This window comes from Acyrthosiphon pisum, chromosome A1, assembly GCF_005508785.2.
Source record: "Acyrthosiphon pisum isolate AL4f chromosome A1, pea_aphid_22Mar2018_4r6ur, whole genome shotgun sequence".
NCBI classification, from domain to species: Eukaryota; Metazoa; Arthropoda; class Insecta; order Hemiptera; family Aphididae; genus Acyrthosiphon; species Acyrthosiphon pisum.
In genome coordinates this window covers 152851234-152874216 of record NC_042494.1, presented here as the reverse complement: position 1 = coordinate 152874216, position 22983 = coordinate 152851234, and the positions used below count along the sequence as shown (strand labels likewise).

The window sequence follows — 22983 nt, the reverse complement described above, 5'->3', positions numbered from 1 at the left end:
AGAGCAAATTCTTGAATAATATGATCACAGCTTATTGTTGTTGTTATATCATCTTCTATATTCATAATTGCTAATGCAAATAACCTTTCTTCTCCTATGCTTGACATTAAGTATGATTTTATACGTTTTAGGACTGAAAAAGATCTCTCGGTTGAACAGTTGCTAACTGGAGTGCATAACAACATTCTCAAAGCAATATCCACATAAGGAAAGATATCATTTAACTCATTTTTCCTTATTATAAATAGTAAAATATCTTGTATACTCTGTGGAGGATTGGAAATTGTTTTTAGGTAGCTGCAAAAATGAATACATTCATTGGAAAATGAGGTTCCCAAATCTGTATTATATTCATTTTTTTAAATATCAGCAGATATCCTAATGTCATATGCAATTATTCCTCTCAACGATTCTGACTTCAATTTTTAACCTGTATTGACTGATAAAACGTAATTGCCTTCACAGGTCATAAATATAAATTATATATATATGAATATATAAATCATACAGCATTTTTTCTACTATAAAAGTGGAAAAGTTACAAACATTTTAAAATACCTCAAATAAGCGTCTGAAATTATTAGACTGGACAAAATAAAAATAAAATTGTAACTAATTTTCAAGCCCCCCCACTGAAAAATCCTGCGTACGCCACTGCACACACTATTGTTAAATCAATATAATCAACGCTCCTCTCAGAATATAAAAAATAGGTATTTAAATGTTTAGCTAATAATAACAGCACCGAGCTGCTACACGCCACTAGTCTCAACAATTTTTGGGAACTTAGGCCTAATTTTGATTACTTAAAAGGAAATATAGGTACCGATTTAGATAGGTAACTTAAATCAAATGTTAAATAACTTTTTTTCTCTGGTCATCTTGCAAGCAAAAATGCAAGCAATGTTGAAAAAATGTATGATTATACAATATATTTAATATTTATATATACCTATTGGCTATTAACTTCAATAATTTTGGATCACTATACACAGACTTCTGAAAATCTGAACAGAAAATTTTAAAGAATGATCACACGCCATGTGGGTATAATATGCTGTTATATTTTACTGATTACTCTAATAATCTGAAAAATAAACAAATTGTATTTAAAACAAAATTAGTGGTCAGTGGTAAATAGACTAGTACTATTAAGTCATAATATTGTGTTCTAGTTAATGAATAGATCTAATTTTATAAATAATTACTAATTATTATAGACTATAACTGCTATTCATGATATTTTCTAAATTTTGTTCAATATACTAATGTTTAATGCCTTACTGCAGCTGTTTAATTTAACTTTTTATATTTTAAATAATACAATAAAGTATAAAGTCATCATCTGTGTGCCTTAAATATATACCATTCCAAATATATATATATATATATACTTTAGTATTACACATTACGATGGACTATGGTAAATTTCAAAGACAATAATCATGGTAATACAACTTAATTTGTAAAATAAATTTATTGATTGTGTAAATAATATATATATGATCCATATAGGTTATCACTTCCTTTTATTTATATGTACTAAAAAATTACGAAATATGCATTACTGTATCAAAATTTGAAAATGGCCAAATATTTTGTATAAAAAATGTTTAAAAAAATAATGATTTAAAATTAATGCAACATAAGTTACAGCAACGTTTATTAATTAACTTTTTTTTTAAACCTTATTTTAGTTTTGAAAAAATTAATATAAAATTTAAAGTATAATGCAGAACAAAATTATAATACGGCAGGTACCTACTCATAAATTAAAAAAATAATAAAATCGACTATAAAATTGGTTTGGTAAACTTTGAATTCATCTTTTTTGCTTCTACTGAATTGGTAGTTTTTTTTAAAAAATGTTATTTTCATATAATCAACATTTCAAATTACAAAATAATGCAATGTTATAAAAAAGGCAAAATAATATGACCTCAAAATTGTAAAATATGCTTTAAAAAAAGTGAGATGTTGAAATATTCACTAAAAGAATTAGTGTTTTCAATCACACCATCATGATACATGTCTTATGCTTTCTTAGTATACAATATGGTCAGTGCTCAAATAGGGGGGAGGGGTGCGCAGGGGGATGGAGCTCCCTTACTATTTTTATTTTTTTTTACTTGGACGAGGGGACGGTACAAACTAATGTCCGAAATAATTTTTATTAAAAGGTGAATTTCAATTGATGTCAATTATATAACAAGTTTTATTATTTTTGATATTAGTTTATTAATTAATTATAATATCAGCCTGTGTTTTGCCTATATAGTCTGTGTTTACAGATCATAGATTATTACAAGTATATTATCTAAGGAACACATACTGATGTGTGCTAGTATTATTTTAAATTGTGTTCAAATGAAATGTTATCAGTTTCAGTCATAGTTATCATTTATCGGTGTTTTTTGAATTTTTAAATTTTTTTATACTTATAAAAATATGTGGTCTCTTTTGAATCAAAAACAATAATTATTAATTTTGTTATCTATTTAGTATATTGAATAAACAGGTAGATTATTATAATTTTTTTTTTCTACTGTAACAATGTAAGATGTAGATATAATATATTGCTGTCAAAATATATTATATCTATTTGGAATTCAAAATGTATGTAGATAAGGCATGACGCAGTTTTTAAATTGTTAAATTGAGCTCCTCTACTTAATTTTTCCCAATTCGAGCACTGAGTATGATTATACGAGTAATATGACTAGTAAGAATATTAAAATACATACAAGTCTGGCCTGCTTAGTTTATTTGATACAATTTTCTTTTTCGTAAGAAAATAATCCAAGCAGTAATTAATTATAGTATCATTTACAGATGTTGTCATAAAGAAATGTTTATACTAATAGTATGGACTAGAGAACCTTATTATCTAGAATCTCTAATATTGACTGACACAAAAGAACATAGAAATATATAAGTATTTTATTTTTAATACAATAAATAAAAAAGGTCTATACATTCAAAAAAAAGTGCTACCATAGCTGGAAAAAAATGTTTCATTATTGTTATCCCTGTGTAAATAATTTAAAGTAGTTTATTTACAAAACATATTTATTCTGATAAGGTTCTCCTTTATTCAAGACTTACTGATTACTTAAAGTACATTTAATTTAAAAATGAGACTATTTAAGAAAATCAATACATGATATTATATTATGGAACTTAACACTTATAATTTTCATACAACAAAATTAAAACACAATTTAATAAATAAAATTGTTTGTTGTATCTTGTCACTGTTGTTTCTGTACACTTCATATTGTTGAAAAATGTTCATCGAGCGTTGAAAACAACCACTGAAAAATTTTTATTAAGGAAACTTTTACCAAGTGTTTAGATTAAATTATAAGCACAATACAATTTATATATAACAATGTATTTTATTCAAAATGCAGTACTAGAAAATATTGCTACATTAATATTCGACATTTTGAACAAATAGTTTGAATATTAAAGAAGCCAAAACTGAACTACAAAAATAAATAACCCATATTATTGTTTTTACATAGAGTAAATAATTTTAAAAATGAATAAGTATATCTACATATACAAATAAAATAAAAAACCTTAACATTTAATCTAAAGTTTAAATTATTAATTAAAGAACTCTATTCTGATTGATCAATGTTGAGTAACATTAATTTAATATTATCTAATTGAGAACAATATTTATATTATACATATAATATAATATAATTTAACTATTTAAGAGATTGGTCTGAATTGATAATTGGATTTGTTTTAGTAAATACCTATGTTAAATTCAATTTATTTAAGTTGCGTGTTAACCGTAGTAGAATAATATAATACAGAGATATTTATATCAATAGATGGAAGTACTAGGCAATTTGTTTAATACATTTTATTATGTAAATACATTCCCAAACCTTAACATCGGAATAAAATAAACACTCAATGTGTCCATTTATACAAAGAACTTTCAGATTTTAATATTTTATACGCATATTTTTTTCAACATTTTGTGTAAAAAGTTTATAATATTCAATAATTAATTACTTAATACTTTAATGGAAAACCATTAATAATAAAACTAGAAAATATTTTATAGTGGCACTAATACATAGAAACCAATAACCAATGATTTATTCATACTATTAAGTATGCAAAAAGAGAAAGCAGGGTAAAAGAAATACAAACAAGTATAAAGAAAAATCAATCATTTTCAACTTTGAATGTACAATAAAGCTTTTAGCATGTATGAATACAATAATTTAAATTGTACTACACAAAAATAAATACAATGAATTGTGTGTAAGTAATCTGGGGCATGAAACTTTTTTTTTCAACGTATTATTTAGAATAAAATTTGTTTAAAAATCCGAAATTATAATACAAATAGAAAATAGTATTGGCCTTTAAATTGTGTGTTAAGCACATAATATAGTTCTACAATTTAAACTAAAAAGAGATATTATTATTAGATTGCATCAAACTCCCTGAGTAAATTTGATTATAATATTGTTTAACACTAAATAATTGGAAAAACAAAAAAATAAATTACTGTAAAAATAAATTTACTCTAAAAATAAGTCACTTGGAAGGCAACACTAAATACTACATAAAATTAAATGTTGTTAGTTTACTTTTACTTAACATAGACAATTTATCTGATTAAGAAGAATATTTTTTTGTGAGAGGACACCAAAGATCGGGGGGGGGGGGGGGAGAGAAAGGGTTACTGTTATTGCCAACATATAAAAACCCGTCTGAAATGAGACATTATACAAATATATAATCATTATTCATTAATATAATAGCGTATTGAACAACACCTGAGATTTGAGAGTATTTGACGTTCTAAACTAAATGTATCAATATATTAAAATGTATTACAATAATAAAATCCAGGAATATTATACATTTTATTTATTATATCTGAATCATTTATTAGAGTTTTGTGGGGTGGATGTATTCGGATGTTTAAACATTGAAAAAATGAATAAATGTTGGGGTGTTAAATGTTAATACCCATTATTATTCAAATTAATATGGCTTAATAACTTAATATGACGTGTGCTTAGCAGTTAGGTACTTAGGTTATAACAAAAGAAAAATTAAAAGTAATCAGAGAGGAACATGATGTTAATTTAAACCACAAGAAATACATTTCCAATAGCCCCCCCCCCCCTTCAACAGTGAAAAAATCAAAATTTTGAGCAAACTTTGAGTAAAATTATAATTTATTTTTTTAGAAAAAATTGATACAATAATTGGATTGAGAGCTGCATCCAAATTTCTAATCTATCAACTCTATAAATACACAATAGTTGGAAAAAGTAGTGAGTTATATCAATATAGTGTATACCAGAGGTATTTAAGCTGTGTTGCGGCAAAAAGGGGCGTCACAAGTATTGCTAAGGGGAGCCGTGGCACAGAAGAGAAATAAAAAAAAAAACGATGATGACAATTTTTTTTTTTTCTAAACGCAAAACATTTAATTTAAGCTTTCGATGCATATTTTTTTATTAAATTTGCTGTCTCGATACAATTAATGTATTTATAATAATATAAATTATTAAAAAATAAAAATAACTTAACATTATTTTTCGGTTTCCTTAATAATTTGAGAGCCACCAAAATATTGTGAAGACATGAAGGAGCCATGGAATGAAAATGTTTGAATACCTACCTTTGGTATATACTATATAGTATATACCATTGTTTATTATCAAACAAAATTGTATTGGCAGAAAATCAAAAATATTATTATTGTTCAGTGAAAAAAATGTTTGGTAACCATTTAGTTATTTAGTATAATTGGGCTTATTTACCATAAGGTTAGGCCTTACTCCTATGCATACACAACGGCTTACTGATTTAATTTAACAGATTAAATGTTGAAACAGACACAATTGATTTGAGTACAGTAATTGAACTTATAAACTCGACTCGCTTAACCCACCCTTTTCCCATATGTTACTGTATCTAAGCACACACGATCAGACGTCTTAAACTATTTATAATTTGAAAAGGATACATCTTTTTGTTCGTTTCTTGTACATGATTCGGTAACCACACTCCCTGCATCGGATCGGGTCTTTGGGTTTCATTTCGTTTTCAGCTTGGCACGCTGTCATCGTCCGCGCACAAGAACAAAAAAAAAAAAACAAATAATAAAATAGAATCAAAAACGAAATTCACAATATCTATGGTTGCTGGTACAAAAACAACAGAATATCATGTGAGTTGCTGTCGAAACACACAGAATATAATACATTTTGATATTTACCACCACAAAATATGTAAATGAGCGCTTTTTTCGGGGCATCGTCTGGCGTTTCAGCTTCGGTGATCATCGCGTAAGACGGTTTTCAACGAATAATAATTATCGTATTGAACAATAATATTCATAAAAATCTTCACAAATGCATTGCCATTTACCGCGAGTTTAGAGTTTTAGACAGCCGCCGCGGACGCCGACTACCGTTATCACTTATCACTGACGTTATCGCTAAATCGATTTTCAAATCGTCACCACGGCATGTGCGCGACTGTAGTTGTTTCCAAGGATGTTGTGTCGATGGCGCGGGCAAATTTAAAGCGCCGTTTCGTACGTCCGCTGTTCAATATTTCAATATTATATGAATACCTACGGGCTATGATTAATAATAATATCGTATTGGTATTTACGATTTACTTACTATTTACAGATTTACAATTTTAAATTCTAAAATCGTAATAATATGGAGTGGAGTGATTGGGAAAAATCTGTTTGATCGGGAATCAGAAAAAAAATCCCCAACTACTTAGTTTTTAAATTATAAAAGACAATAGGTTAGGTACCTATATTATTATAATATCTCTTTCTCTCAAAAAAAAACATAATAATTAATAACTATCCAAATAGGCTCTAAACAAATAGCAAAAATGTCATAAAAATATACGTTTTAACCACAGTAATATGTCATTAAAATATACCCAAAAATAAATTATTTTCACAATTCTTCAGCAAATTAAATTGGTAAACATTCTAAATAAAAGAAAATTTTTTAATTATCTGATGTGCGAAACGGATTTTGTACTTGTAAAGCATTTCCTGCAGGTTATAATAGTCCCATAATGGAACTTCCCAAAAAATGATGCGTTTACATTCAAATCTGGGCCCTTGGTAGGAATAATAATAATACATTGTAACTTGTAAGTCAGTATAAGACAAAGTATAAGAGATTGCCATTTGCAGATGTTGTTGAAATAAATAATAAATAATAAAAAATAAATAACTACCAACATTGAAAATATTATAATATTATATCTTATAGCCAGTTGGCAGTTAGTCAGTTATGAAAACAAATTAATCGATTAGCTTGCGGATAATATAAATATAAATTTCTGAAAAATATCCAACCTACTTTATTGTATAGAGCAGGAGTAGGAGATTCGAAAAAAAAATATTTTATACGTTAGTGAACAGATTAACTTTTTTTTTATAACTGACCGACTAAAGTTATTTTTATTCGCCTCTATATATTGTGTGACCAGTTGGCAGTTATAGTCAATTAAATTTAAATAAGTTTGTATTGAACTTTGAGCTGTAAATGCTATACGTATCTTAATATGTGCTATATCATTGACATTTCAGCGGCAAAGTATTTCTGCAGTGTGCCTGTGTCGTCTGCGTTAGAAGTCATAATAGTTTGAATTTATAAACTTTAAGTTTTACCATTAATTTGGTAATCTGTCAGACAAATTATAAGTTTAGCTGGTATAGTCATACATAATATAGGAATATAGTATCTACACCTACTGTACATATAATAATTTAATATATGAACAAATAGTTGTTATTTTCAGTTATCCTTAACCACTAAATTCTTATATGTGGTAATGCTTATAAATGCGTTAGCATAGGTATTAGGAATTTTATACCAGAAAATGTATAGGTACTTGTTGTATAAACTATATTAACTGATTTTAAACAGCAAATCGACACGATATGAGCAGAAAGAATTTATGCAATAGCCATAGATATACGCGGCTAATACGTCAGTAAATCGTTAAAAGTCGTCTTTATTATAATACATAATATAATATAAGAGTCAAGGTCTCGTATAGGTAAAGGTCACCGCCAATTATTATAGGCATCTATATAATAATGAATAACAAAAACTGCACTTCTACGAGTTTAAAACGACGAATACGATATTTATACGTGGACGGCGGATAGTTATATTGTGCTAAGCACGAGGATCGCACGTTCGACGGCGATTGGCTCAATTACATAATATTATTATAGTGATATATATATATATATATATATAGATAAAATGGATAACGGTTAGCTTAAGTTATTCGCGAATTCCAGCTTATAATTTTGAAAGCCGATGGCCATCAGAGCACTGACGAGTCACGAGTGCACGTTTTTATTGTACATATAATTAGTCGCCACTTTTCGGACAGTCCGATTCGGACTCGTGGTCAATACGGACTCTCGGTTAACGTTTCAGGGACTGGAACCTTTTGAACTGATGGGTATCGGTTCCGGTACTGGTTACCCAAAAATAAAATAGCTGTTCCGATTCGGTTCTAGTTCAAAAAATAAAGGCATCAGAACCAAATAATTTAGGTAGGTACCGGTTCCAGTTAATTTAGGTCCCGAAAAGTATAATAATTTTAAACACCTGTCCGGAACGCGGGTTTAATTAATATAGTATGAGAAATATTAGAAAACTCATATGCTCATACATAATCATTAGATAACATTTTATCTAGACGAAGATAAATATAACAGAGCTGAAATTTATCTAGATAAGATAAAATATAAATTTATCTAGATATTTCCCAACACTGTTAATATGGACTCATTAGCCTATATAACTGGACTCAAAAAGGCCGGTCCCTATTTACATGACGTATTATACATTTATACGTACTTACACGCAGAATAAAAGTATATTCGTCTATTATTGGACTCGCACGCATTGGTTAATGGGGTCGATGTATAATTTTATAATGGTATATTTATTCAATTTTCATCGTCCACTTTCACGTTTTAATCGATAACATTTCGACGAAAAAAATTCTATCGTTATCATGTTTCGTGTTTTTGCTCTATATGAATGACACCGTATATTTGAAATACACAATAATGAATTTTATAGTCTGACTAATTTAGTCAGTGCATGTTATGTCCAAATTCAACATTTTATTAGAATGTAAATGTGTGTATATATTTGAATTGTTAGACATTATAATGTAGGTATGGCTTAAATTGACTCGTTCGGTTAATGGACTATATAATATATACTCTGGTCCCAAAGTTCTGCCAATAAGCTGCGACTACTGCGTATATTATGCACTATGTTTAAGTAGGTATATGAACTGTATTGATCGATATTTTTTTAAAAAGGCAGAGGGGGGAAGCATTTCTACCGCAGTTCCCCCCTTCAGCAGGTACCTACGTCAATAGGTAGGTATGTGATTTAAAAAATAAATACATTTTATTATATGGCCTAGGTTTCTTTCATATACCGTTTCGATAAAATCGCATGTTTATGATGGTTTTTTAGCACTATAAATGTAAATTATAATGTTTTTTTTAAACACACAATGCGTCTGAAAATTGCAATGCATGACTTAAGTATTTTAAACGACCAATTTAATGGGATTTTAATTAATTAGTATTTATAACGATTGTTTTAATTATTAAACAATTGATATTTACTTTTGATATTCATGCGCATATATAGTGATGTGTTAATAATTTGTCAGTTTTATTTTCTGAGCAATAAAGCCATAATAGTTTAAATGCGGCCATTATACGCAGTTTCGTACAGGTACTAATCACATATAGGACATTAACCGTACAATAACTATAATTTATTTAAATGTAATTTTAATTATTTAAAAACTATTTCAACATCTTGATTGATTTGTTAATTTGTAGTATAATAAATAATAATAATAATTAGATACAACAAACTATATTCAGACTTTTTTATATTGCGATAATTATCATTTTAAAATCACGTCAATATCTTAATATTAGATATTTTTCAATTTAAAGTCATTATGTTTTCTCAAAACAATTTTTGCTTCGTGAAAATAATTTGAAATAGTTTTAATTTGATTAATTTCAATAAAAATCTATCTATTTGCGTAGAATTTAAAATTTAAATATTGGATGGGTAATTAAAAAAGTTTACTAAGTACTGCAAGTTTCCACAGTTATTATACATTACTGCTAATTGCTTATTTGTAAACGACCATATTAATAACATTAAATATTTACATTAAAAATATTAATTAAAAATTTAAATACACGAATAGTTAACATAATAAGTGGGTAGTAGGTAGTAAGTACCTATGTGGGCATAAAATATAATAATAAAAATCTATCTTTGTAACTTTATATTTCAAGCTAAAACTTTCAAAAAATGTTCTTTACATTTTTACACGAGGTACCTACATAATAAAATTGTATTATTCTTGTTTGCGTTTTCATTGTTTTTTTCTTTTTATATACTGGCTTAGTGGGTCACTGATTAAAGCTAATTTTGCGTAGGTATAGGTACTACAGCAGCTATTTCATATCTCATTTTACTTTTTAGTAATAATTAATATTATTGTAATTACCAATTTGACGTATAATAAAATATAAAGTGATTATTTATATTCATGTTACTATAAGTAGTTTATATTTTAAAATGTTGTGTATTTTAAGTTTTCTACTTTTTTACAGGTCTTTTTCTGCAGGAAAAATTATTTTCTCGAGACTTTTTATGTTTTCATATAGGTAGGTGAGCTAATGGGTACAATTTATTTTATATTATGGTAAATAATATATAGGTATAGGTAATTTTAACACATATATTATATAAAATATTTAAATATATTATAGACTACAGTGAAACCTCTAAATACCGGACTTTGATTCTCGGTCACTGAAATGTTGTCCGTTAATCAGAGGTGTCTGCTATTCAGAGGGTTCAGATTGTAGAAAGCTTATAGTTCGTTCCCAATAAAACATTCCTTATTAAATGGTATCCGCTATTAGGGGAGGTTTAACTGTATACGTAATACGTCGTATATAAAGGATGTAACAGCCAACAAGAATACCTGACAAATGAAATAAATTTTGCTCTTCTAAATAATTTTTTTTTATATAATTTACAGACGCTTTTATATACGCTACATACTGCACACATACCTATATAGTATAAAAATGTTAATACTGAAAATAAATGTTTTTAAATATTATATAAATTTTTTTTGAAATATTTAGAAAATTATAATTGTATAAACATTTATTTAAGCCATGTAGCTTATTTTTAAAATTTTATTATTTTTGTTGAACAAAGTTGACCCAGTCATAAAAGATTTTAAATTCAAAAAGTAGATACATATTATATTTTTTTCAAATATTTTATGAGAATTTTCAAAAAGTTAACACTTTTCAAATTAATGAGTTTATTGCTTCTTAAAAGTATGAAATTTAAAAAAATCATAAAAAAACCACTCAACTTAGATACATATTTTTACAATAAAAAGTTTTCCAAAAACTAGATTTACAAATTGGCCATTTTGTAATTTTTCAAAAAAAATTTAAATAAGATTTTTTATATTCAGCGTTAAAAAATAAAAATAAAAAATGTTATTTTATACATATAATGCACAAGTTAATAAACTATATATAAAAAATATTAATTAGAATGAAAAGTAGGTACCCATTCCATATATTTAGGTCAAGTCTTCCTGTTACACCCTATATATACATATTATTATATAATATAATATGATTATTCGTTCCGATTAAACAAGTCAGTGAGTGTGACTGTAAGACGTAAGTACTGACTTGGGAGGGTTCAACGAAATTATAATGTAGGTTATAGCGCAGTTATAGGCTTATAAATTATATATTATTATATCCTGCTCAAATTTTGTGTATTGTTAAAACCATTTTGAATGGCACGCTCGAATTAAATGTAAAAATTAAAATTTTAAGTAGTATAGGCGCTCTTGGATTACGCAGGTAGGAGGTACTATTAATTCAAAGGCACGATTTTATCGAACTTATCGGTAGGTACGTATATCTGGGACACAGACGACTATATAGACGAGTCGTCATTATTCATTATATATACGTATACGATTTCCTCAGTTATTACTTATTATATTTTTCTTTAAAAAGAACGCCAAACAAACAGTCAATAAAATAGTAATCGTCGATCATAATTAATGACAGGTACAGCTGTTGGTACCTAACCTATAGTTTTATTTGCCAAAAGCGATGTAAAGGATAATTTAGAAAAGTATGCTCGTGGGCATACGACTAATGTATACACATCATATAATATTTATTAGTGTTGGACGAGTATTGTTTTTTAATTTCGAGTCGAGTCGAGTTCAAAATTCGATTACTCGACAAATGCTGAGTATAAAAAAAAACTCGAGTACTCGACAAATGCCAAGTATAGAAAAGATGCGAGTACTCGACAAATTCCGAGTATAGAAAAGATGTGAGTACTCGACAAATTCCGAGTACTCGACAAAATGGTCGAGTATTTTAAATTGTTTTAAAAATAGATTTTCCAAAAATATTATATTTTCTTTCATACAGTAATATAATTAATTAAAACTATTTTTATCAATCTAAACTATCATGTATCACCTTCCTGGTATTCATATCGGATATATGGGTTCTTTCAGTTATTTATAGTTTTAACATTTATTTTTCAATAAATTACTATTTATAGTATTTTTAATAATAAAAATAATAACACGAGTACTCGACTCAAAGCGAGTACTCGTATTTACAATTCCAAAAAAAATTTAGTCGAGTCGAGTCGAGTATTCGAACTCGACTCGAAAATTTTTCCAAAGTCGAGTACTCGACCAACACTAATATTTATTATATTATATTATTATATACAATATTTATATTGTATATATATTTAATTTTTTAACCGTAAGATACTCACATGCCTTAGCCTTAAAATGAAACCCGACAAACCTAAAAAGTAATGTAATAAACTAATAAATATCATATAAAATATAGAGTTCGGCACCTTATAGTGGCTTATACTATCCATATTAATATTTATTATTTATCAAATAAAACGGCAACAAACCCATCAAAATAACACGCACACTTCCATACTTCAGTGGTAAATTGGGAGGTATACGGGGTTTAATATACGGCGTCGGGAGGTCCAAATTGAAAATTAGTTTTCGAAAGCTTCAGGAGAAAAAATGATTATTACATTAAGTTATTATATTAAACAGATATCAAATTTAAAAAAAAAACTTATGGAAATAATTACAGCACGAAATAAGGAGCATAAATAGGTGTAATGAGATTAACAATAACAGAAACACGATAACGGAATGAGGGTAGTAGAAACTTTCAGTTTCAGTTCTATCATTTCAGTTCTTACTATAACTATATATTATTACTATTGCCCTTTATAGATTGTAGAAGTAAAATAAAAATGTTCCACTTAAAATATATTATATTCAACTTTCAACTTTCTAATTTTTCTCTCTTTTATTTCAATGTATGTATTCCTTGCACTGTCGCTCATGAGTGTTGTTGTGAGGGCACAACACAAAAAAGTGCAGGGTGGATGTAATGGCATGGTCACACATCATTTTAGTATAACTAAACTTAAATTCAACAGATAAAGATATAAAAATAACGGCTTAATTATCGCACGTATATAGAAAACCTGAAAACGTACTCCAAATGGCCCAAATCAAATTCTTATCTCCTATAAAAGGATGATCCGTATTATAAGATTACAGGTTAAGAAATCAACACGTATTTGTAAGGGTAAATCGTAAGGCGTGCGGATTTCTTATAGTATATAATATATAATATTATAATATATTATACAACAACTAGAAAGCCGTCTCATTCTTGTCATGGAAGTCGGCCGCCATTTACAAAGCGGGCAATGTTTACAAAATCATATTATTATAGTATATATATGTATATAAATACATGTAAAATAAATGTAAACATTGCTTGCTTTATAGATGGCGGCCGATTTCAACATGGGTCACAAATGTATAGTATAAAGCATGAAGATTAAAATCTTCTTAGTTCATGGTATAAAGACGGCTATCTAGTTGTTGTATAATATATCTATGAATATAATATGACACCGGAGTAAATGGATGGCCGTAAAAGAAAAAATATGGTGCTTGGAAGCATAAAAACCTTAGATAAAGCTTCCTGCAACTCCTTGCTATGGTCAGCATATTATCCATGTGCCCGTGTCGTCCATTTTGTCAGTGCATGTGCACTATAGCCATCGCCCATCGGCCATCACAGTAACAGGCCTTCTCATTACCGAATCATGGAGCTAGCGACAAAAACTGGACTTTTTTTTGAGTAATCAGTGCAGTGTTTTATTATTTCGATTCACGTATTTTGAGCAATTACTTTGTCGCCTAATGTCCTAATCTTATTACAGCATATTATAGTCCATAGGCAGCTCCGAGCCAAGTAATATGTCTACATGGTGGCTACACAATATATATTGTACACGAAATAATTGTATTATACGGTGTATACGATCAAATTCTCGAGCACACGACTTCAAGAGCCCTCCGAACATCTGGAGGAAGGTATAAAGCGTAATTTAAATCTTTGTGTCTGATAAGTGATAACATTCTACAGCATATAAGTGCAGAGAATCATCCAGGTGAATCTTAAATCATCCAGGTGAACTATTTACGAGAATCTTTTTAATTATCTTATTTTTCGTTATTATATTACCAACATATTAATATTAATATGAATTAATTAATGTTTTTTTTTCTTCCTATATCTTATCAGGACACCAGCATTGTAGTAGGTGAGACTAAAAATCGTACGATCTTGTTTAGGTATATTACAGGACCTCAGGACGTATGACACCCCTCTACCACAACCACATAATAATATTATAATAATCCTTAGAGTGTATAATACTTGTACTATAGAATAATATAAAAAAATATATTTTATATCGATAAGTTAAACAAAATCCAAAGTGGTTTTCTAAGAATGATGGCACACGACTTCACGAGCTTGGTCGTGTGGGTAGATACCTCCTCTCCTAGGAAACCATAGTTATAGAATCAGGTCTAGAATCGTTGGCTTCTAGACGGTTATTAAATTACTATATTAGCTTCGTGCATAAATTAATTAATATAAAAATATCATGTTTTGAGTTGGTTCTTAAAAAGGATAAACTTTAAGGTTCCAGTTTTTAACTCTAAATATAATCAAATGCATTCCGGATTCCGGAGTACCACCTTTTAGTTCTATCACCTATACTGTGCCAAATTTTGATTTTTTTCATTGATTTACTTATTACATTGAAATCAATTTTATCTATTGCGTAATCAAACTTAAATTAAGCTATTTACTTTAACTGTTTGTATGTAAGACATAAAGCGCCTCCAACTATTCTAAACTGTAAAATTCGATTGTATATTGCACTAACGACTAACCACTCCTTAGGAGTGTTAAAACCAAATAAATAAATATCAGTAAAATCGGTAGGTATACAGGTATCCGTATCATTAAATTATTAACAACGTAGATAATTATATTATGTAGTTGGTATAGGCCATAGCGTATAATTTCTACTATTATACTAGGTATATCGTATATATAGGTCATATGTACTATATAGTATATATTATTATAGATATAGGTACATCGTATATATAGGTATACTGACGTATTCTGTACCTGATATGGCTGTATAACGAGCCTCACTGCGTGTTTGTCTTTACTGTCAATGGTATATATACATTTTCGCCGTGATCCATATAATATTTTGCAATTACAATAATATATTATGCCCTCTCCACCAAAACTCTCCTGCCAAAACTTTAAAACTTACCATCATCTACACCTACGTAGATATACAAAATTATTAAAAACTATGTCTCAATATGGTTGTGAGATCGCCATATTATTATATTTACGGTAGACAGACGATAGTTTGCAGTATCGGTGACCTACTGACCTCAGTACGACAGTACCTCACTGACCTATAATAACAATTGAGAATGTTGACCTATAATTTTGTCCCCGATCACGCCGTTGTCACAAGCACGGATGTGGTCCGTCGACTAGAGCGCGTCTCCGACCACCGACGATCAATCATCGGCGGAATGATAAGACGTGATAACAGATAACGATTAAGGGCGCGCGCGCGATCGAGCGACTTTCGGCCGCGGCTGGCTGTACGGCTGGTGGTGTTTTGCGTGGGTAGTCGTGCTGTGGGGTTAATGTGTTTTTTTTCTAGATCGTTGACCCCTATTATTATATTACCCCGCTTGCGTTTTTTCACCCTACGTTTTATTTTTTTATTATTCCATTTGCGCACATAAAATACCCGTGTCACTCCGAGACAATGACAAGTGCGAAATAAGCCGTCTGGGTTAGTGGGTTGTGCCATTATTCCGGATTCCCAACTACACAGCGAGTAGACCTGTCATTGTTGTTCGCCAAAGACGACCATAGTTAGGTTTATATACCTACATTATTTTTTTTCTTTTTGTCCATTTTCTGTTGTCCACTAAACTACAACTGCTGGGACGTCGTTGACCAAGTCGACAGTGATATGGAATCGAATCGCTGACGGCATGCACGATAGCGTGTTGGTGGGTGGTTCATCGATAAAGCATGATATCTGTTGGGACGAGTTCAAAGATGGCCAGTAACAGGACTAATGCTGCTACCTCCGCCGCCTCTGGTGCAGATTGTGAGTACTCTACATTATTGTTTATACCTTAGGTATACTTGATTACTATAATCAGTTGAACTAGTAATAAAACAATAATCATATTATAATAGTGACTACTGTTCTGACTTGAGTATTTGAGCATTATCTATGTAATGTCTTAGGCTTCTTGGTAAATTTTTGAAATTTGTAATCATTGTCTAATAGTCATACTCGGACTCCATAGTGTTAATCTTTGGTTACCTTACGGATTTCAAGCACATACTTAAGAAAATGCTCTATAGTTTGTTTACTGACCAATTAAAATAATACTCATGTTAATCCAATGCCAATATTTACACTTTTCTTGGTGATTTTAATGTGTCATTATGACAGATTGCTTAAATTAATTTGTTTGTAAAATTTTCTTGTAGTATGTTTTGTTCAATTTTTATGAGTTTTAATAAAATTAAAATTTTTTTATATCAACAATGTTATTGATAACAATTTGTACAATCATTTTAAGTACATTAAAAAATTAACATCGCTTTCTTTTTTTTTTAATCAAAGAAATACAAACATATATTTAAGTAACTATGTATCTACCTAATTAGTACCTATTTATAAACTAATCTTTTTGTTCTCTATAGCAGAAGAGACTGCTGAACAAATTTTACGTAAAAAAACTACAATATCGCCAGAAGATGTATTGACTCTGTCTAAAATTACAGATGGTAATGTATAAGTTTATTAATATTTAGTTTCAATATTTTTTTTGAGTTCATTTATTTATATAATCCTTTTGTTACAGGGTATTTATGTGCTCCAGATGCAAATATATATAATATAGATTTTATACGTTTTAAAATACGTGACCTAGATACTGGCATAGTTTTGTTTGAAATTGCCAAGCCTTCTGTAATACTTGGTATGATAAATGATTGTATCAATTCAATATATTATAATATGTGTATTGATTTAATATTATTAATATGTTTCATGTGTAATATTGTTTAGATGACAATCAAACTGAAGGAAAAGTAGAAGAGACAGATCTAAATAGCGGCAGATTTGTACGCTATCAATTTACACCCAAGTTTCTAAAACTGAAATTGGTTGGAGCAACGTAAGAATTGTAATAAATATTTTGTTGCTTCATTTTATTCTGTTGTTCATCTTTCAGTTAGAGTATATAAATTAAATTTTCTAAAATAAATAATTGTGTCGTACATTATATCAAATTTTTAAATTTTTAAATTTTCCTCTTATTTATAGAGTGGAGTTTACTGTGGGAAATAAGCCAGTTAATAAGTTTCGCATGATTGAACGTCATTATTTCCGTAACAAATTATTAAAGACATTTGACTTTGAATTTGGATTTTGCATACCACACAGCAAAAATACATGTGAACACATCTACAAATTTCCTAAATTGGATCCTGAATCAAGTATGTGTATTAATAAATATTCAATTCTGAAATTTTAAATAATATTTTATCTTTTGAATTTGCAGTTAAGGAAATGATCCAAAATCCATTTGAAACCAAATCTGACAGTTTCTATTTTGTTGAAGATCAACTCATAATGCACAACAAAGCTGAATATGCATACAATGGTGGTGTTTAGTAGAGCCAAAACAACCTTTTTATGTTCATTGAACATAGTTAACATTTCACGATTTTTATTTTTTAACTAAAAGTTCTAATATGTTTTTACATCACATTGTGTGGTCACACTTGTCACATTTTTGGATTTGGAGTTGCACTTTACACTCCAACAAGTTTGCTATTCTTTTAAAACATATTTGAACTCAAATATCACAGTGTTCTATGAGTATAAGACATAGTATTATACATTTTTTATTATTTTTATTTAAGTTACCTACTAGAATTGTTAATTGTTATGAATCCCATTATAATTGATAAAAAATAAATCACAATTTTATTTTATTTCTGTGATAAAAAAAAAATGAGGTTCACTATTATTAATAAAATATAAATATTATGGAATATATTTACAAAACAAAACATTTATACATGCTTACAATTTATTCAAATTATTGAGTTTTTAAGAAATATAATAATTTATAATATGTATACATTTAATGTTTTTCTAAACGTGTGATCAAATTTAAACTAGGTATCTTTTAATTGTTTTACTTAGACCTCATTAAATGTAATTAAAGCAATATTAATTCAATTTTAAAAAAATCTCAACAATATACTAATGCTTTGAAACCAAACACATTTTTATAATATATATTATGTATAAATTATTTATTGCATACTTTTAATTTTATAGTATGCCGTATTTCTTATTTTGTGATCTATAAATTAAAAATACAACTATTACATTCCAAATGAAAATAAAATGTTATTTATCAATTAATCATGGCTTATTGTTATTGTTTTATCGTATTTAACAAATCTATTTAGATTTTCATAGTAGTTAATGTAATTTTACAGTAAATTTGTATAATAATTATATTAAGTAATGACATTAGTTACGTGTATGCCTCGCACGTTTAGGTGTCGACACTTAATACCTTCTTCGGGCTTCTTGTAATATTAAGTTATTCATTATACCTGTAGCTTTTAAATATATGGAAAGTGATTATGTTTATCTATGTACTACTGCTTGGTAGTAAGAAAGTTATCTACTATTGAAACAAACTTTTCAGTGCACGTAAATTGTAAGAAATGCCTGCCATCAGGAAATATTTCAAGTCTGCAACATAGATGTAAGTGATATCATTCTAATTTAAAATTAGTAGACATAAGTTAGAATTTTTTTTCCTTGTTAATTAATTATTTTCTTATTCCTTGTATTTTACTTCGTCAGTTTAGTCTTCATTACATTTTGAGCAAGCAATATTAATTCAATTTTGAAGAAATCTCAATAATTTTTTAAAGCTTTCAAACTAAATACATGTATAATGTATATAATACTTGCTGATTAACCCGGCTTAGTCCGTGTGCACTATTTTTATGCTGTAAATCCTATAAAGAAAATACGCTATATTATAATAAGTGTATCTCAGTTTTAGTCCACTTCAGTTCACGGATACAAATCAAACTCAGAGTTGCGAGCTTTGTTTTTTTTTAAATTATTTGAACTAGAACCAAGTCGTGGATTGGATGTTGCACTTGCTTTATTTTTAACGTGGTTTAAACTACTTACTCTCTAAACTTTTCTGATATCTCAAAAAATGATCTTTGAGATTTTTTTCATATTCAAACGTTCTGTTTTTGAGTAAATAAGCTACACACATACATTTGGCTTAATAATATAATACAGTTTATTTAAACGAGCCAATGCAAACCCGACAATTTCTTGCATGCTTGTCACCTAATCGCCAGAGTAACCAATGGCAACAATTTATAAGTAAAAAAATTCAATTTCCACCTTCTATCTAAAAATCAATGTTTGAGGACCTGTTTAAAAAGTGCATTTTAGTAAATCTTTTCTTAGTGGAACTCTACATCATAAAACGAGACTACTGACCGTCTGACAGAATTTCATATTTGTAGCTTCGGTGGTTCCGGTTAGTTGATGATCAGTCAGTCAGTAAGTCAGTCAATTGATCATGGCTTATTATGATATTGACTTGTAGGGTATAACATAACAATATGTTTAGGCTTTCATAGTGTTAAATATTACCCACAGGACATTTAGTTATAACATTATATTTTATGATAACTAAATACTTAATAACTTCTTGCCATATTAATACATTCACAATATAGCTTATAAATGTATGGCAAGTGATTGTGGTTCCCTATGCACTACTGCATAGAAGAAAGGAAGTTATCCACTATCGAAACAAATTTTTCAGGGTACTTCAAATGCATGTAATGCTTGCCATCTGGAAATATTTCAAGTCTGCAATACAAAATACAAAATCTATTATCAGGCAATTTTTGCCATGTTAATAGGTAGATACAGACGTACAGTATATAATATACCTAATACTGCAGGGGCGGATCTTCGATGTTTTGATAAGAGGGGGGGCATATAAATTGTATAATTTTAATTTTAATTAATAATACATATATATTGCATACTATTATCTTTAAACTTTAAACAATAATGATTATAATAAATAATAGTTAATAGATAATAGTATTATTCTTATTAAATTAATTTTTCATTTATATAATACTCGTAGTTACGTGCCCCTCTCCTGAATCCACCACTGCCTAATAGGTATTGTCATGGACTCGGGGCTGCATTTGCATAGGAAATATTTTTTGATTACCTAGGTGATTGTACACTCTCCCGATTTTAATAACCTGAAACTCTCGTCTTTTGTGATGGTTAACTCTCCCGAGACCACTCCAATACTACCTGATGGGTACATCTAAACTATCCCACAGGGCCGAAGAGAGGTCATGGAAATAGTGATGATCATGTACCCCCCTCATTTGGCTTAAATGTCTCATGATTACATATAATATGATCTGAGAATAGCCAAAATTTCAAATCCCTATACTTTCCAAAAATCTGGGCTATGATCTCCCAGTTAACGTAAGTAGTACCTGAAGTGTTCATGTAAATATTCTCGAGTTTGTAATAACTTCGTTTGTACACTGTACGTTATAATTGTATTATGCTTAAATAGTTATTATAATATTATCTCGGTCAAGACTATATTTTGTAATAGGGAATATTAATGAATTTAAGTTATATTTCAGGAGCATAATCCTACGCTTATATTAACCTTTTAGTTAATTAATTTATAATATCCTAAATATTTGAATTTTGTCTAAGTAATGATGACCAGTAAATTCTTTTTTAGTATCACTATACTATATTATTCTATAAGTTATCGCAATAGTTATAATTATTCATAATATGTTTAAGCTTTAACAATGGGATATTAATATGCAAACTTGTTAAAAATACAAATTAAATGATTATTAATTATAGTACAAACTGTACTTCTGCTTAAGAAGTTACAACTTTGTTACTACCTGAGCTATATTTACAACTGATTGAGTTAGTGATGGATAGTGGTATAGGCCATGCTGATGCCATAGGGCCCTGTTTGAATTTCTTTTGGGACATTCACAAAATAATCAGAATCTTTTATAATAACATATAAAACAATACGCATGTATAAAATTGTCCTTATAGATGAGTACCTATAAGGTAGGCACCTAAACATATATGTTACATGTCACATGATAATATTATATATAGATACACTCATGTCGAGCGTTTGACATTTTCGTGCAGATATACACCGTGCTCGACCGGTATGAGCACATCTTTCGCACCGTGCAGAATAAGCGTAGGCGCGTTTATCTTGGCCAGTACGCCACGGCACACGTCACCATTGTCATCATCGAGAATTTTCCGGTAAGCGTCTACCAATCCAGACCAAGTGTTCGACAAGTACTCCTCGCAGTAAAATTCTAATCGTGGAAGTATAACAGCTTCAGGCCAGCTGTGGACTTTGTGTGTCGTCTCGTAGACTTCGAGAACTTTGGTCGTGCGTAAGCGCTGCAGCCCCACACAACCAGCTTGTCGACCCCATCTACGGCCCTGGACGCCGCGATCATCGCGGCGCACCCGCCGTAGCACCAGCCCAACATCGAATACATGTCGATATCAGTAAAATAGGTAGGTAGCTATAAAATGTAATAGTTAATAAAATTAATTTGGGAATACAAAAGTATCATGTATCTTGTTTCTTGTATAATACAGATACACTGAATGCATGTATCATACTATCGTGATACTTTTTTTTGAGTATCTTGCCCAACCCTGGGGCTATGTATATGTGTCAGTAGTAAATGAATTAGTGTGTGTTTCCGAGAATCACTATAAATTAAATGAAAATCAATTATTTTATGGGATTTTTGAAAATAAAATCTAAATTTTAAGGTCTTTTAAAATCGAAAATTTAAAGTCGACTTCCTAAAAAACCTAGATATTTTTAAAGAGTTCATATTTGTATAAAAAAAAATTAAGATTGAACATTCCGAAGTAAAACACGTGTGCTGCGATCCCATTAATAAATAAACATTTTGGAATATTTTTAACAAAACAAAACATTTAAACATTTTTACAATTTATTCAAAATTAATTTATAAGAAATATATACTTGTAAATTGTTTTTCTAAACGTGTGATCAAGTTTTAACAATATTTTTATTGTTTAACTTAGTCCTCACTAAATGTAATTTAATGTAATTCAATTTTGAACAAGTCTCAACAATATACTAATATATAGTTTTCAAACCAAGCACATTTATATAACATATAAATTATTTATTGCA

At 28.8% G+C, this 22983-nt stretch overlaps 2 protein-coding genes and 1 pseudogene across 2 annotated transcripts; 1 reads left to right on the top strand and 2 right to left on the bottom strand.

Annotated features, from left to right (window-relative positions):
* Positions 1 to 2731: 2731 nt before the first annotated feature.
* LOC100573983 (DNA-directed RNA polymerases I, II, and III subunit RPABC4) lies at positions 2732 to 6463 on the bottom strand. The gene is made up of 3 exons (XM_003240088.4): positions 6269 to 6463; positions 6017 to 6109; positions 2732 to 3314 (listed from the first exon to the last, which is right to left on the bottom strand). The coding sequence occupies exons 1-3, from the start codon at positions 6333 to 6335 to the stop codon at positions 3292 to 3294; spliced, it is 183 nt and encodes a 60-aa protein (XP_003240136.1). The 5' UTR covers positions 6336 to 6463; the 3' UTR covers positions 2732 to 3291.
* Positions 6464 to 16180: 9717 nt separating this feature from the next.
* LOC100165426 (protein unc-119 homolog B) lies at positions 16181 to 18942 on the top strand. The gene is made up of 6 exons (XM_003240087.4): positions 16181 to 16742; positions 17351 to 17434; positions 17512 to 17628; positions 17718 to 17826; positions 17976 to 18148; positions 18214 to 18942. Exons 1-6 carry the CDS (start codon positions 16664 to 16666, stop codon positions 18324 to 18326), a joined length of 675 nt encoding a protein of 224 aa, XP_003240135.1. The 5' UTR covers positions 16181 to 16663; the 3' UTR covers positions 18327 to 18942.
* A 242-nt stretch (positions 18943 to 19184) lies between these two features.
* On the bottom strand, positions 19185 to 22431 carry LOC100573757 (annotated as a pseudogene).
* Between the last annotated feature and the right edge of the window lie 552 nt (positions 22432 to 22983).